General features: G+C 39.0%; 1 protein-coding gene across 2 annotated transcripts; it reads left to right on the top strand.

Annotated features, from left to right (window-relative positions):
• Nucleotides 1-631: 631 nt before the first annotated feature.
• NDUFAF5 (NADH:ubiquinone oxidoreductase complex assembly factor 5) lies at nucleotides 632-9,351 on the top strand. 2 transcript variants are annotated; one of them, XM_069850147.1, is made up of 11 exons: nucleotides 632-849; nucleotides 937-977; nucleotides 3,154-3,217; nucleotides 3,840-3,887; nucleotides 3,989-4,092; nucleotides 4,603-4,642; nucleotides 6,389-6,586; nucleotides 7,094-7,154; nucleotides 8,435-8,518; nucleotides 8,840-8,922; nucleotides 9,057-9,351. In XM_069850147.1, exons 1-11 carry the CDS (start codon nucleotides 655-657, stop codon nucleotides 9,141-9,143), a joined length of 1,005 nt encoding a protein of 334 aa, XP_069706248.1. In that variant the 5' UTR covers nucleotides 632-654; the 3' UTR covers nucleotides 9,144-9,351. The 2 variants fall into 2 exon arrangements, with proteins under 2 accessions (XP_069706248.1, XP_069706249.1); XM_069850148.1 differs by having other exon boundaries at nucleotides 641-827.
• The last annotated feature ends 6,802 nt before the right edge of the window (nucleotides 9,352-16,153 follow it).

Genomic DNA, 16,153 nt, shown 5'->3' with positions numbered 1-16,153 from the left:
CACTAGATCCAAGCTGCCCAAGGCCCCATCCAGCCCGGTCTTGAACACCTTCAGGGTTGGGGCATCCACAACTTCCCTTGGCAACCTGTGCCAGTGTCTCACCACTCTCATGGTGAAGAAATTCTTTATGTCTAGTCTAAATCTGTCCCTCTCCATTTCAGACCCGTTACCCCAAGTCCTATCACTCCATGCCTTTGCGGACAGTCCCTCTCCAGCTTTCCTGCTCCCTTCAGTATTGGCAGGTCGCTATAAGGTCTCCTCGAAGTCTTCTCTTCTCCAGGCTGAATAACCCCAACTCTCTCAGCCTGTCCTCATACGGGAGGTGCTCCAGCCCTCTGATCATTCTAATAGCCCTCCTCTGGACCCGCTCCCACAGCTCCATATCCTAATGCTAGGGACTCCAGAACTGGACACAGCACTCCAGGGGGCAGTAACTACTCCTTGCATCCCCCGCCACCGCCGGGCGCGGGGCTAGGAGCCGGCGGGGCAGTTGCAGGCGGACAGGGCCCTGGGCGGGCGCCTCCATCCTACAGGAACAGCCACTTCCGGCGGCGCTACGGCGGCCGCGCCGGGACACGCCGCGGCGGGGCGCGCGCACGTGGAGCGGGACCGGAAGTTGGGAGCCGCGTTTCCTGCCGCGGGCGCGGCGGGGTTATGGCGGTGGCGGTGCTGCGGGTGGGTCGGGGTCTCGGTCTCGGCCTCGGCCCCCGTGGCTGCCGCCGGCTGCACACGCCGCCGCCAGGGTCCCCGGGAGCGCTGAGCCCCTTCGACCGCCGGCTGAAGCGGAAGCAGAAGAACTGGGCGGCGTTGCAGGCCGAGCCCGCCAAGTGCGATTACCTGCGGGAGGAGGTCGGGGGCGGGATGGAGTGCGGCCGGGCGGGGGCCGCGGGGTCGGCCTTTCCCTGCCCCGCACTGACCAGCCGGCTTTTCTCTTAGGTGGGCGGCAGGCTAGCGGACAGGGTGTTCGACATCCCCCGGTAAGGCCCTCGGGGGGACCCGGCGTGGGAGCGCTCCGCTGTCCTCGCAGCGGAGACCCAGGGAGGGAGCGCCGCGCGTTGGGGTCGGGATGGGCGCTTGAGAGTGAGCAGAGCTTCATGCGGCACCAGCAGTTGTTATCGTTAGAAAAAGTGGAATGCTTATTGTTTAAGCCAAAGTAGAGTTAAGTTTCATATACTTAATTGTATTTTTTGAAAGCCAAACAGAACATAAAGGCTTGTCGTGATAGGACTTAGGGCAATGGGTCTGAATTGGACAGGGGCAGATTTAGACTAGACATAAAGAATTTCTTCACCATGACAGTGGTGAGACACTGGCACAGGTTGCCAGGAGAAGTTGTGGATACCCCAACCCTGAAGGTGTTCAAGACCGGGCTGGATGGGGCCTTGGGCAGCTTGGATCTAGTGGGAGGTGTCTCTGCCCATGGCAGGGGTGTAGGAACTGGGTGGGCTTTAAAGTCCCTTCCAACCCAAACCATTCTATGATTCTACTATTACCAAAAGTGGAATACTTTTTATTTAAGTTAAAGTAGAATTAGGTTTTCTTGAAGTAATTGGATTTTTTTAAAGACAGAATGTCCCTCTGATAGCATGCTTTTCTTTTCAAACAGTTTTCTTTTCTTACACTGCTTGTTCTTTGAAGACAATAACGTCTTGTGTTCAGTATGATCTGCGCTGAACAAACGTGTCTTCTTCTGTAATGATCTCTGTTTGCAGCCTTTCCCCATCTCCAAGGCAAGGTCAGGCAGAGCTGGCTCCCAAGTTCCAAGTTAGCAAGAGATTTGACTGCTGTGAAGTTGATGATAACATTCAAATGAATCCTTGTAAAGTGACAGAATATGCATATGTTTTCTGGGAAAACTTATATACGTGCCTGTGAGTGGGAAATGCCTCCTGTAACCAGCGCTTATGTGGCTGCACGCTGTTGCTGTGAAAAGCCAGACTCAATAATCAATGCCAATTTGATTGTTGAGTAAGGTATTCTTTAATGCAGCCCTGGGCGTGCAGAGGATCACTCCACCAAATGTGCGTGCGGCTATTGAAGCTGGTTACATGATTTTTATGCTTGTTAAAGTAGACATATTCACATAAATTCTGGGAAACATGTCACATATTCATTATTTTTCTTGGAATAGGTGTGTCTATTATAATCAGTTCTCAGAATTTATTTACCTAAGTTTCCTTCGCTTTGCCCTCTGGAGGTCTTCTTCGGGGGTTCTGGATGAAGGCCATAGATCTTCCTCACAGCTGAACTTTTCAACTCTCCTTTTTGTGCATGCTCTTAGATTGCATCTGGTCCTAGCTGGCTCTTCTTTGTCTTATCATTGTGCTAATCCTTGTTATACAGTCTTATTCTTTCCCATTCTTTCTACCGGCAGCCTTGTCAAAAGTCGTTATTTAAGCATAAGTATCCAGGCACGGGCTAGCTAAAAGTTATTATTCAAGCTAATCCTACAATTTAATTCTAAAATCACAAAATATGTACATAATATTCAAATATATAATAAGTTAGCAGCTTATAACAAATCATTTCTTCCTTCAACATGATTGATGGAGATCACTCCCTCATGTTGCCCAGGCCTGATTAAAGGATGCTTGCGAGTCTTACAGAGTTTATTTGCGAGCATTTTCAGTATCAAATATAGTATACTTAATATAGTCTCTGGAGCCCTCAGTTCAGGAAGGACATGGACCTGTAGGAGTGGGTCCGGGGGAGGGCAACAAAAATGATCAAAGGCCTGGAGCCCTTATAAAGAGAAGCTAAGAAAGCTGGCGTTGTTCAACTTGGAGAAGACTCCAAGGAGAACTTATTGCAAACTTTCAGTACTTAAAGGGGGCTTATGAGAAAGATTGGGAAAAACTTTTTAGCAGGGCCTGTAGCAGTAGGACCAGGAGTGGTAGCTTAAAGTGAAAGCTGAGGGTGGTGAAACACTGTAACCGAGAGAGGTGGCAGATGCCCCACCACTTGAAACATTCAAGGTGAGGTTGGATGGGGCTCTGAGCAGCATTAGCTAGTTGAAGATGTCCCTGCTCACATGGGACATGGGGGGTTGAACTAGACCCGTGGAAGGTCCTTTCCAACTCAAACCGTTCTATGATTCTGAAAGTTAAAATAAGTGAAGTCTTGATTATGTTTTATGTTGCTAAACTTGTTTAGGACATTCCCTCTTGCCTTGGACGTTGGATCTGGAAGAGGTTACATAGCTCAACATCTAACTAAGGTACTGACTCTTCATACTGAAAAACATTTAAAATAAGTACATATTTATTCCTCTATTATAGCTTAAAACAGTCTTCTCACCTCTATCAGGTAAATCTCTTCCTTTCTCCTGTCCCCATAACTGTAGCCCAAAGGTGTGTGCAGGCTGTGACTGTTGTCACTGAGGACCAAGACCAGTAGCACAAGGGAAGCTCTGTTGTATGACAGCCTTGAGTAAAGATATGCACGGTTTTCGATCAGTCTTTTTCAGACACACTTAGTTGTTAGAGAATTATCCTTATGGAGTCTTCTAAATGATGAGCAGGTTATCCTTCACAAACCATATCATAAGTAAAAGTGGTTCATTGGCTGTTAATCCATGCTTTATATCTGACTGAACCTAAACCTAAAAATGCAGAATGCATTTTCTGTTACCGCTTTGACTTCAGCTGTTCTTCCTAGGAGCAATTATGAAATATTATGTTGGGGGAAAAAATGCTTTCTGCTTTACGTCAAGTTTTATCAAGTGTTATGGAGATTGTTTCCAGCTTAATACAGATATGTGTAGGCATTCAAAAAAATTACTAATGTCAACTTATAAAACAACTTAACATCTCTGATAGACTTTTAAAATTTTATTTCAGGAAACTGTTGAAAAACTTATCCAAGTTGATATTGCAGAGAATGCTTTGGTAAGTAGCTTTCTGAATGCTAATGTGCTTAAATTCTGTAATGCAGGAAAACAAAAGTGGGTGAGTTTCTGATGTCTTTTTTTCTTCTAACCTGACATTAGAAAAATGCTGTAGAATCTGAAATCCCTACAGTCAGCATTGTAGCTGATGAGGAATTCCTTCCTTTCAAAGAAGATACATTTGATCTTGTTGTTAGCAGCTTAAGGTATGCATTGATAAGTTATTTACATTTTATTTTTTTGATAAAGATGTTAAAGATGTTAGTTAACTATTTGGGAGTGACTTTAAGGAGAGAAAAAGAGAAAGATAAATAGTGAATTAAACAGCAGTGAGTCGTGCTATGTGAAATGTATTTGCTTATTTGATATGAGTACATGAGTACATTTTAGCAAGGAGTGCTCTTCTGATGGTTTTTTTTTTTTTTTTGGTTTGCTTTCCTTCAGGATACCTGTAACTTCTTTCTTCCCTGTGTTTAGTCTAGCTAGTTTCCAGGACTCAAATCTTCTCAGCTTCAAAAAGAAAAAAAAAACGAAGTTTGTATAAACTTTAGGATTTATTCTGTATCATTTTAGGCAGGCATTTCAGAACTTCTGCAGCTTGAGAAACTAGTTTGTTGCTTTCGCTTCTGAAAGTGCTTAGATGATGTAATAATTGATTTGCGTCCCTGTATTTTATTTAATATGCCATTATAAAATGTGCATTTCTGTTATTTCAGTTTACATTGGGTAAATGACCTTCCTAAAGCTTTTAAAGAGGTAAGAAACTGTTTTACAATACTAAAAATCAACACTTGCCATTACCTACATTTAAGGTGCTCTGTACTTGCAAGTCTAAATAAGAGGCACAGAAATAGCTTGTGTTGCACGCAAGTATTTTTCACAGTATTTTTGGCAGTTTGAGGAGCATCAGTTGGTATTCCCACTGATTTACTGTCCCACATCAATTTGGAGTAGTCTCTGAGCTTATAAGTAGTCTCAGCTTAAGCTGAGATTATCGTAACTAATGTAAACTGAGACAATGCTGTTCATTTTATTGTGCTAGCTCTTCTAACTAGTAGTGCAAGAATTTTCTAATTCTAACTTTTGCAGAACTGGTTTATGGAACTAGTATTATTTTTGTCTTGGCTAATTGTTTTTAAATTCTACTTTCATCAGACAAAAGCATTTTGATTTTTAAATAACACAAATCCTAGTTAAGGACAGAAAACTGAAACTGTTGCTGAAAAAATTGGATTTGGGATTGTTTCAGCTCCTTCCTGCTCACAAAAACTTGTTTCAGATCTTGAGAGGAAGAGCAAGGACTATGTTAACCAGTTTGCTGTTTCTCATTTATTTTGAATTGGTCAGTCATTGCAGTGCTATTCTGTCACCTGTTGGTATGAAGAATACTTTGCTGTAACAGAAATAATAAAAATAGAAATCAGAATTCCTTCAGTACTTAAAAGAAGGGGGAAAAAAAAGGCTTGTGAGGAAATACATACTTTTCTCTGGAATTTTAAGTATTCTGTGGAGTGTCAAATATTTTTACCACCGCAGTAAAAGTAACCGATGCATCATAATGCCCCACAAATGGGAGGGAGCTAGAATTCTTGGCCAACTTCCATAGTGAACGCTCATTTCTTGCTTTGGGACCACTGGTTTTAACTAATGGAATCTGCCTTCAACTGCTTAAATTTCTTACCTGTCACTTACAGGCTTCTTTACTAGCACAGAAAAGGTAGCTTGATTAATACTTAATTAAAAACCAGTTTAAGAGATTTCAGTTTCAAATCACTAAGGGGAACTGTTTGAAGCTTTCGCTGTCTTGTTAGCCTGATTGTCTAATACAGCTCTTTGGATACCTAAACCAGGGATCATTGCCAGCTCTTAAGAAAAAACGAAAGCATGAATCACTTTTCCTTCTCAGGGGGAAGGGGGCTAGGACTTAGCAGAAGAGAAAGCAGCTCGTCAGCCTTGGCATTTGAGTCATGATATTGCTATTCTGGCTAGTTAAAAATAGGTAGGGGTGGACAGAAGAATTATATTACTGTGTCCTGTATTCAGATGTGCACAGGTCACTACTGAAAACTAAATTCTCCGTTCTCTTAAATCAAGACATTAAAAAGTATTTTTGCTGCCCTCATCTGAGAAAGTAAAAGTAGGCAGAAGCTATTTTAATCTACCTTATTTTCAAAAGTAAATTAATGGAGGATGTTGTTTCAGGAGTATCTCACTGAAAATAGTTTTATTCTGGATTCCCACAGTGCATTCTGTGTTTCTTGATTGCAACTAATTTCTAGGGATTCACTCTTTCATAAGAACAAAGAGTCTGCTTTGAAACAGATCATTTATCTTGCAGTGCTAACAAAAGCTTTAGTGCACCTTGCCTTGTGGATTACAGTCAATATTAAAAATATATTGCAACCAGTATAAAAATTACTTTTAAGTTAATTAAAAAAAAAGAGTCATAGTAACTTCTTAGTTACGTAGCCTTAATAAGAAAATCCATTTTTTTCGTTGTAGATTCACCACGTTCTCAAGCCAGATGGAGTATTCATTGGTGCAATGTTTGGGGGAGACACTCTGTATGAGCTTCGCTGCTCTTTGCAGCTAGCAGAATTGGAGAGGGAAGGGGGATTTTCTCCTCACGTGTCACCGTTCACCGCTGTCTCTGATTTGGGACATCTGCTATCAAGAGCTGGCTTTAACACCCTGACTGTGGTAATTATAAATAAGAGAGCAATCAGAACAATCCAGAACATCAGAGCTGCTGGTATATAAAAAGTACCATTTACGAATGTATTAGTAATGTACTATTTCCTTCTGCAAGTCGTGCCCCTTGCACAATAAGTGTCTGAAATAGGCTGGACTGCCTCTGCTTTCAGCTTCACTGTGATTAATAAAAACAACTGAAGTGTATCTTTGGCTAGTGGCCCAGTAGCATTTGGACGGTCTTCTTGGAGAAATGTCAGAGAATGTTAGACCTGCTTGAAAAAACTTCAGACACTCTTGCTGCTTCTAAAACCTAGAAGAAAATAATGGCATTTCAATTAAAATTTGATTGCATCTGGACTACTAAACAAAACTTTCTAGAAATCTTAATATTCTGAGAAATACACAGCTCGACAGCAGTAGCAGGCAAGTAGCTCATTAGCAGCTCTGTAGGTTCACATAATGCTGCTGGTTTAGCTTGATATGCTCTAAATGCAAGCTTCTCAATTCTTTTAGGACACTGATGAAATTCAGGTCAACTACCCAGGGTTGTTTGAGATTATGGAAGACTTGCAAGGCAAGTATATACTTTATGGAAACATTTATGTTTTCTATTTTCAGTGATGCAGGCACAAAAGAGTTTCACTGTGTGTTTCTTAACTCCAGATCATAGAATCATACAATGAGTTGGGTTGGAAGGGACCTTTAAAGGTTATCCAGTCCACCTGCCATGCAATGAGCTGGGACGTGTTTGACTAGATCAGGTTGCTCAGAGCCTTGTCCAACCTGACCTTGAATGTTTCCAGGGATGGGGCCCTCTACCACTCCTCTGAGCAACCTGCGCCAGAGTTTCATCACCCTCATAATAAAAAAAAAATTATTTCTTAGAAAATATAAATAAATTATAAATAAAACTTATTGTAACAGTATAAGTGTTGCTCTGTTCCTGATCTCTAGTGAGTCAGGAGGTGATGCCTGTTAGCATTATGCCTGTGTTGGGAAGCAGAAGTCAGATTTGCTGCTTTGTTGTGGTGCTATGAGTTTTCTGCTTCCCTTGTATTCCTATTCTTTGTGAGCCTGTTCAGTGTAAGCTGCCGAAAAGCCCTTGAAGGGAAACAGGAGCATATATCCCACATTCTGACTTTTCCTGCGAGCCTCTAATTATCAGGACATTCTGGAAACTGCTTTGGAATGAAAATAAATAGACCCTCAAATTGGAGTCTACTGGGGTACAAAAACCCAGTTGAGGTGTTTAACAGTTGAGATGCTGATTGCATTTGTCATGGATTGTAAAGTAGTCGTTCATATGCAGTCACTTCTTACTTTCAGAGCAATTCAGAGTATCTACTTACTCTGGATCAGCTGCTGCTGTTGTTTACAGTAACTCCTTAATGAAAATAAAACAATTCTCTGCAGCAACATTCAGATGCAGTTAGTGATTAAACAGATTAGAACTGTGGTTATTAAATAATTACTAAAAATCTCTTGGGGTAGTAATTTTGATGCTTCTCTGTTCAAAAACTGGATGAGTGGTGTGTCTGAATAAAAGCTTTGCGCTTGTGCTTCAAATAAACTATACTAGAAAACCTAAATGTTTGAAGACAAGCTGAAGAAGTAATAATTTGAAATCAGTCCTAGCAATGCAAACTCTGAATTGCAAAGCATTGACACTAAAAGACTTGGATTCTTAGAGATAAGAAACTCACCTAGTTATTTGTGGTATGTTCTCTCTTACAGGGAGATTCAGAGGATTCTATATTTTTTCTGGTTTATTAAAAAATCTGTCAGTAGTGCGTGATGCTTAACTCATGGAATATGCTGTATTTTCTTTTTCCTAAAGCTGAAACATGTTTTTAGGTATGGGGGAGAGTAATTGCTCTTGGAATAGAAAACCTCTGCTACACAGGGAAACAATGTTAGCAGCTGCTGCAATATACAAAGGTAAGTATTTGAGAGGTAATCGGTTAATGACTCTAAGAAGGTATTTTCAATGTCTTTCTCTGACCTCTGTGTAAAAAAACACCACATTTTGGAATAGAACAAAATACCGTTATCGTGCAGGTATTTTTAACCTTAATTATAATAACAGCATTTGAACTGTGTTGGCAAACCTCTGTGAGATATTTTTATTGTCCCAAATCTTTCACCAACAGTCATTATGATAAATATGTCATACTTAGTTCTAGTGTTCTGAGAACTAAGTATTTCTTAAAGCTGATGTTCTGTGTACCTCTTTCTCTTTCTCCCTTCATGCTCTAACAGAAATGTATGGAAATAGCGATGGCTCAGTACCTGCTACGTTTCAGATCTTCTACATGATTGGCTGGAAATTCCATGAATCACAGGTAATGTGAAGCTAAACTCATTTCTGATTGAAAGCATGTTCTAAATTACCTACACTTTGAAAGGTTTTTACAAAATATTTTGACTTAAAATTAGCCCTATAAATTGTTTTCTTTTTCTTTTTTTCCCCTCTCAGGCACGACCAGCTCAGAGAGGTTCTGCAACAGTTTCACTTGCAGATCTGGCCAAAATAGATGGACTTATTTCAAGAGGAAAAAAATAGTTCTTCATCAGAAATGAGATAAATATAAAAATTCTCATTGCAGATAGTCTTCATTTGTGCTTATTTTGTGGTGACATTCTGAAATTACGATTATCCGCATGCAGTAAAATTACACTCTTTTTTTGTTTCTGGAAAAATACTTCAGCAGTATTCTAAATGAATGTGTGCTTTCCCAACTCTTGATTAAATTATTATTTTCAAAATGTAATGCCTTTTCCAGTGTTTCAGTATTCAGATTTCTCTAGGTAAGATCTTGAGTCTTTATCACCCGGCATTATTTTTTTATTATTCCTAAACGATGGTGGATAATAATAGAAATAAAATCATAAAATCATTAAGGCTGGAAAATACATTTAAGATCATCCAGTCCAACTGTCAGCCTAAGAGCACTCTGCCTACTAAACCATGTCACAAAGTGCCATGTCTACACATTTTTTGAACACCTTTAAGGATGATGACTTGCCACTTCCTTAGGCAGCCTGTTCCAATGTTTCTTCACTCTTTCAGTAAAGAAATTTTTCTTAATATCCAATCTAAACCTCCACTCATGCAACTTGAGGCCATTTCTTCTTCTCCTGTCCCTTGTTACGTAGGAGAAGGGCCGACAGCTGCCTCACTACAACCTCCTTCCAGGCAGCTGCAGGCAGCGGTAAGGTCTCTTCTCAGCTTCTTGTTCTTTACACTAAAGACTAGTAGTTGGTAGCAAGCATATTTATAAGACATCCTGTAAGAGAAAATATCAGCAAACACACAGATCTAAATCAGTGGGTTTTGCGGGTGGGAAATTATGAGTAAAAATTTACTGTTGGTTATTTTTGTAATTTGAATGTTGAACATGTATGAGGAAGTGTTTAAGTAAGTTCCGTATTGCAGAAATATCTTGATTTGCTACCCTTTGCATACAGCCCTCAAATTCCATCAGTTTTCCTTCCACCCCCAAAGCTAGAAACGTTTCTGAGTATGAATAGTAGTCCTTAGTGATAAAGAAAGCTGGGTACTTCTGACAGATTTTTATATATCACGATTTGACTTAGTTTACTGAAAGCTATGTGTGAATATATGTGAAAGGTGTAGGTTTCAAATTAGTTAATTAGCTTAGCGTTGGCATTCTCTGGAGTTGGTAATCTAGAATTCCATGAGACTTTTTTACCTGTTCTTTTATCTCATAGTGTTTGAAAAAATTAAGATGATACTTTATCTAAATATTAGTTAACAAATACATTTATACGTTACTTTCTGCTTTTTTAATATGAGACTGAAAAGCATGAGGTATAATTTTTTCTTAGCTGTGAAATGGAGCTATGACTTTTCCTGTGTATAACTGTATTACCAGAAATTTATATTAGTTACAAATACAGCCTGTTAACCTGAGGTATTTAGAAAAAAAAGACCTAATAAGGGATTTCACTTGGTTATGGTACTGGCAGAGGATGGGAGAGAGGGAAAACATGAATATAAATCAGGTATACTGTTCAGTCAGTTTTAGTGTAGCTAGGTGGTATATCGGCGCCGGTGAAATGAAAGCGTCTCTAGGCTTGTTGTAAGAAGATTATCCAGCAGGTGGAGTTTAACCAAATGGTGTGGCACAAACCAGACAGACAAGGTAGGGAGAAACCTTCACATTCTGTCAAGGATTACTGAATTCTGATTCAAATCTAATAGAGATATCGAAGTTACATCCTACTGCTTAACTAGTGTTCGATTTTCAAACTAATAGAAGATAAATTTAAGGGCCTAATTTGGGGGTTAATTTTACCTACCAGGATGTGACTTCAAATAAATGAGCAGAGAAGGTGTAAAACATGATGATGAGGAGGGCACAATCTGCTGTCCTGCTTTTGCGTACAGGCTTAATCCATAATTATTCAAGAGGAATGAGTGCATCTTCCATTTTCCTTAGAACAGAACAGTAATCCTCTTGGGAAAAAAAAAAAGAGGGAGAGGCTGTAAAAGATCTAATAACCTTTGTAGCCATTAATCAAGACTAAAGCTAAAAAGAGTCTGTGTGTCTGAAAGCCTCCATTTTTTTTGTAGTTTATCACTGGGCTTAGCACAAGATAATACATCTCACTGCAGGTTCTCTCTGTCTTAAATAAAATTCATTTATTTTGAGGGCAAAACTCTCCAGCTTCCCAAATGTACATTTGTATGCAGTTGTGTGTCAAATGACTGTGTAACTTTACTCATTTTTGCTTTAGTAAGTTAATTTCTAGTCAGTTGAGCTAGTGGTTGTGACTCAGATTTGTTAAGGGAATGAGGAGGTGGACTGTGCTGCATAAATGTTAATTGGAAAAGTGCTCCTGCTGTGCTTGTTTGAAGCACTCTAGTTACGGAGAAAAGGAAGAATTTCTAGTTTTTAATTCCATATTCCGTGGATAGAATACTATCTAAGCAGTAAAGTAGGAATGTGGTTTGGCAGTGGAGGAATGTACCTTCTGAAGAAGGAGAAATAGAGGAGCAGTTTTCTTCCTAGCACTTGGGGCAGGGGAGATTAAGTTAACTTGTAAAAGGGGCATGGAATAACAAATATGGCATTGGAGCAGTGTTGGTTGCAATTAGGGGACATAAAACTGACAGGCAAGGTGGTTGCTTCCCTACCTGACTATGTTTGAATAATGGCACCTTATGTATGTTTTTAAAGGTAATTTTTTTTTGTAATATTTCTTGGAATTCTTGGTTACTCTGGTTTCCACTAGTAATTTTTGTTGTATGGCAACTGAATGACTAGCTTTGGAGACAGTTTACTATGAACAGATATTTTTATCACACAAGGCTCTGTTATATTTCATTTCTCTTTTTCCGATTTAAGTCTTTATGGCTTTCTGAAATTCTAATCAAGAAGCGTATGATTTCCAGTTGCTAGAAATTATTTTAAACTCTAAGTGCATGTTAAAAATCAGCATTTGCAGAGTAATTAAGTTCTAAAAAGTAGTTGCTAAGGTGACATAATGCCTCCTGCAATCTTAGTTTTAAGAATCTTTATGGATAATACATGTTTTTCTCCTGATTATGAAAGAATGGGAAAAAAGAATCTGGGAGATAATTATTTTGACTACTCAAAAGTCAGGAGGCCATAAATGAGAATAAAAATGTTTAGAAGCAGCTCATTTACACTTAATGGATGTTATTTAAGAGCCTCAAAAAAGTTCTGAGGGTCTAAGCGATGGATCAGTGAGCATATTTGTTCAATGTCTGATTACGGGATCTGCAAATGTGTAGATTTATGCAAGTCTGCCTAGAATGTAGGGATGACAATGAGAAAACTCAGAAGAAAAACGTACAGATTATAGTATAACTATGCTTTTTACTCTGCCTAAGAAGGGAATAAATATGAATGACACTTTTTTCCAATGCTTTCTAGAAGCAAGCTAAAATTAAAACTATGTCAGTTTCATATGGGGTTTATTTGGAATTTCCTGATGCAAAGATCTGATCTAGTGGATTAAAGTCATTCAAGCATCTTGTTCAAGAAGCCACATTAAGAAGGTAGCGTATATGTTTAGTCTTTTAAATTTTCATTTGGCCAGCCCAAGTGGTTAATATCCACTTTTGAAAGATGTGATGTCTTTTGATCCAGGTTTCGGAGCTGTTATTTTGGGGGAGTACAGTTACTGTGGCAGTTTGATGGCAATCAATCTGAGTTCTGAAGCAAATGTGACCTGTACAGCTAGTTGATTCATTTCCTGTATATCTTAGGTGCCTGATTATTGCCAAGGAAACCAAGGACTTTTCTCAGTTTCCTGTAGGGAGGAGCAGCACCAGGACAGCTGATCAACGCTGGCCAACAGAACTATTCCATACTATGGAGATCATGCTCCATATGTAAGTGGGGAGTTTGCTGAGGACTGTCCTCTTTCCTGATGGCTGCTGTCCTTAGGAATCCATGCTCATCCTCCTGCTCCTGATGCCCAGTTCCCGTTTGCCATTGCATTTCACCTGAACTGCTGTTCATCTGGCGTTCACTGCTGGGACTGTGCAGTGTGTGACCACTATATGGGCTTAGTACAGCTTTCTGTATTTTACTAGTAGTAGTAATATTAATTTTTATTGTTTTGTTGAAACTGTTTCTATTTCAACTCATTGTCTTTCTTTCCTTTTCTTTTTCTTCCCCTGGTTGGATGGTGTTGAGGGAGCAGCTGCCTATTGTTTACCCCTTCAATGAAGAAGGCTTCATTTTTACTGCACTAATTAATCCTTATTTGTGCATTTGTCTTGCTGCATCCTGTAGGGATTTGTTACACTATGTACAAATAGAAGTGCGACTTGAATTTGGGATCTGCACTTTATGAATGGCTTCTGATCATAGAACTCTTCCTTTAATATTGCACCCAGAGTTTGTGTGAGTACGCTAAGAAGACAAAGAATTAAACTACCCTCGTGGATAAATGTGTTTTACTGTGAAAATATCCATACTTTTGATTAAATGTAATTTCTGGGTTTGTGGATGACAAAACTACAGTGACAGAAAAGTGCTGGATGCATCGCTACTGTATATTATACCACCTTTTTAGCTAAATTAACAATGGGGAAAAAAGTAGCTGTTTTACTTAGTGCATGCATTCATTTAAATGGTTTGAAGCTCTTAAGCTGTTTACTTCTAAGGTAAAATGTCTTAATATTAAGGCATTACTTATTCTGTGGAAATATTATCCAAAATGAATAAATTACTAGGCAAATCTAATGGGTAACAGGGCTAATAAGTATCTGAATTCAGCCATTAATGGATGTACGTAATACCCCTTTTTTAGCTCCTCCATCATATCATCTCTACAAAGTGTATACTGCTTTAACACAAGGATGGCAGGTGCATCTATTCTTACCAAAAGCTACTCTATGGATGTTAAGTGTCACTTCTTTTGTTCTATATATTATATATATATTATTTGAGATTAGTTTAAGTTCTGTAATTATTCATTGCTTTAATTTGATGCAGAACTAAATAATTTTTGGTACAGAACTTAGGATGTTATTTCCTAGTATCAGAGCGGCTTCCATTTTTATAATTAAAAGGGTAATTCCTATAAAGAACCACTTTTGATTATTATATTCCCAGTCAGTATCTTTCCTGGCTCAACAGCAGAATGCCCAGTCATACAGGAGTAATACTGGTGTTCCGAGGCAGCATCTGTAGCAAGACACTTAGTAACTTAAATGCTGAACCTCCTAGGTAGCCAGGGTCAAAATATAAACCAAAGCTGTAGCGCTTAATGTCTACGTAACGAGTTTGCATAGCATCCCATCCGTGTCTGATTTTTTTTTTTTTCTTCCTGTGAATTTCTTCAGTTACCTATAGGTATTTGTGGAATTCTGAAAAATAGCAGAGATGTTGCTACTGCCAAGAGGTTTTGTTAGATCTCAGACAAAGTATTCCTTAGATTATTTTGCCTGCAGGAGTCAACTTAGAAGGCATTCTCGGGAGGAGCTGTGGTGCCAACACAGCACTGCTCAGTCAACAGACTTGGAGCACTTTTTCGATGCCTAGATGACTGATCTTCGATTACCACCTTTCACAAAACAAACTAAAAATCTTTTGGTTTATTTACATATGAGCTTTCCAAACAGTAGTTTATAATTAGGGGTTTAGGTTTTTTTTTTTTATTCTGGCTCAGTGAATCTTTATTGTATGTGAACTGAAAATTTGAACACTGAATAGAGTGGGTGTTTGCATCTATAAGGACAGTTTACAGCATGGTGGCTGGTACTATCATATTTGGTAGCTGGGAGTTAATTATCCCTTATTCAGAAGATAGAATTTATAGCTTTTATAACTCTGTGGTTAGCTATTTCAAAGATATAGAATTAAAACATAATAGTATGATTATCTATGGGTCTCTCATACACATTTGGAGTAGACTTAGTTGTTGGATTCAGGTTTATGAACCTAAAGGTTTCATAAACGCAGGGGAACATTTCCCTGCAGCTCTCTGTGGAGTTAATATATCTTCACAAATACAAGATTACTCTGTTTTTGGATTCCTTCTTGGTATTTTCCACTGGACAGCTTGGGTTTATTATTTTAGCTTTCCTAGGTGTCTGGGCAGCTGCATAGACACTGCATAATTTTAGATATCTTGAGCATGGAAGTCAGAGTCCCTTAGCTGTTAAAGGATCTAAGAGTTAGATGTTGCAGCACTGAGTACTGCAGTACACAAATGCTTCTGTGCACCTAGCTTTGCAGATTCTGCTTTTGAATATTGCTGAATAACTCACTCCATTTAACTGTACTGTAAATATTATTTGTTTTCTAGCAGTTAACAGTCTTGAAAACACACAAGCATGATTTAGTAAATATAACACTTGAGATGAATTTACAAATGAATCTTGGCATAAGACAAATGTATTTTAACACTGCAGTTTCTATGCCTGCTCCCTGCGTATTTATTTTCCATAAAACAAATATGCAGTTTGATTAGCTGCTTTTGTCTTGTGTACAGAAATGGCCCGTTTAATGCAGTGGGAAGTCAAGTAGAAGCCAGCACTTGTTAATGGATGCTTAGAACAGGCACAGTCAGACATTTTAAATTACACTAACTAAGCAGTAATTCTAATTTATTTCTAAAGATAGAAGTATAACAACCCAATTACCTAGTTTCCTCACAGACTGTAATGAGTACAGTTAGCATAAAATTTCTCTATAAATTTAATGGGCAATTTCTTGTTGTGTGGACATTGAGAGCTCTAGCAAAAACGTGGCAAACCATGTTAGAGTCTGTATAGTAACTTGCTGCCATTGTAGACTTCCTTGACAAATTGTGTTATTGTAAAATATCAGTCAAATCTGTTCAGTACCAGGAGTTTTTAATGTGGTAGCTGAAACAGGGATGGCAGTAGAGCTGAAAGTTCCTTCAAGAAAAGAAGGATTTTTTTTTAAAACTGGGTTAGCAGCAGGGGGTTTCCTTTTCTTAATATGGTATTATGACTGCAAATTCCAACTTGTAATCTATGTCAGGTTGTGCTTTTATCAGGCCAGTTCTGTATGTGCAGCCTCGTAAGAATGGTTGTTGGATCAG

This window comes from Phaenicophaeus curvirostris, chromosome 2, assembly GCF_032191515.1.
Source record: "Phaenicophaeus curvirostris isolate KB17595 chromosome 2, BPBGC_Pcur_1.0, whole genome shotgun sequence".
Classification (NCBI taxonomy): Eukaryota; Metazoa; Chordata; class Aves; order Cuculiformes; family Cuculidae; genus Phaenicophaeus; species Phaenicophaeus curvirostris.
This window is presented reverse-complemented; position numbering and strand designations above follow the sequence as displayed.

What these genes read in the sequence shown, in the direction of transcription:
- NDUFAF5 (XM_069850147.1), top strand. Translation starts at nt 655, where the DNA reads ATGGCGGTGGCGGTGCTGCGGGTGGGTCGGGGTCTCGGTCTCGGCCTC. An exon ending in GATTATGGAAGACTTGCAAG is followed by an intron (nt 7,155 to 8,434) that starts GCAAGTATATAC and finishes ACATGTTTTTAG; the next exon opens with GTATGGGGGAGAGTAATTGC. An exon ending in AGCTGCTGCAATATACAAAG is followed by an intron (nt 8,519 to 8,839) that starts GTAAGTATTTGA and finishes ATGCTCTAACAG; the next exon opens with AAATGTATGGAAATAGCGAT.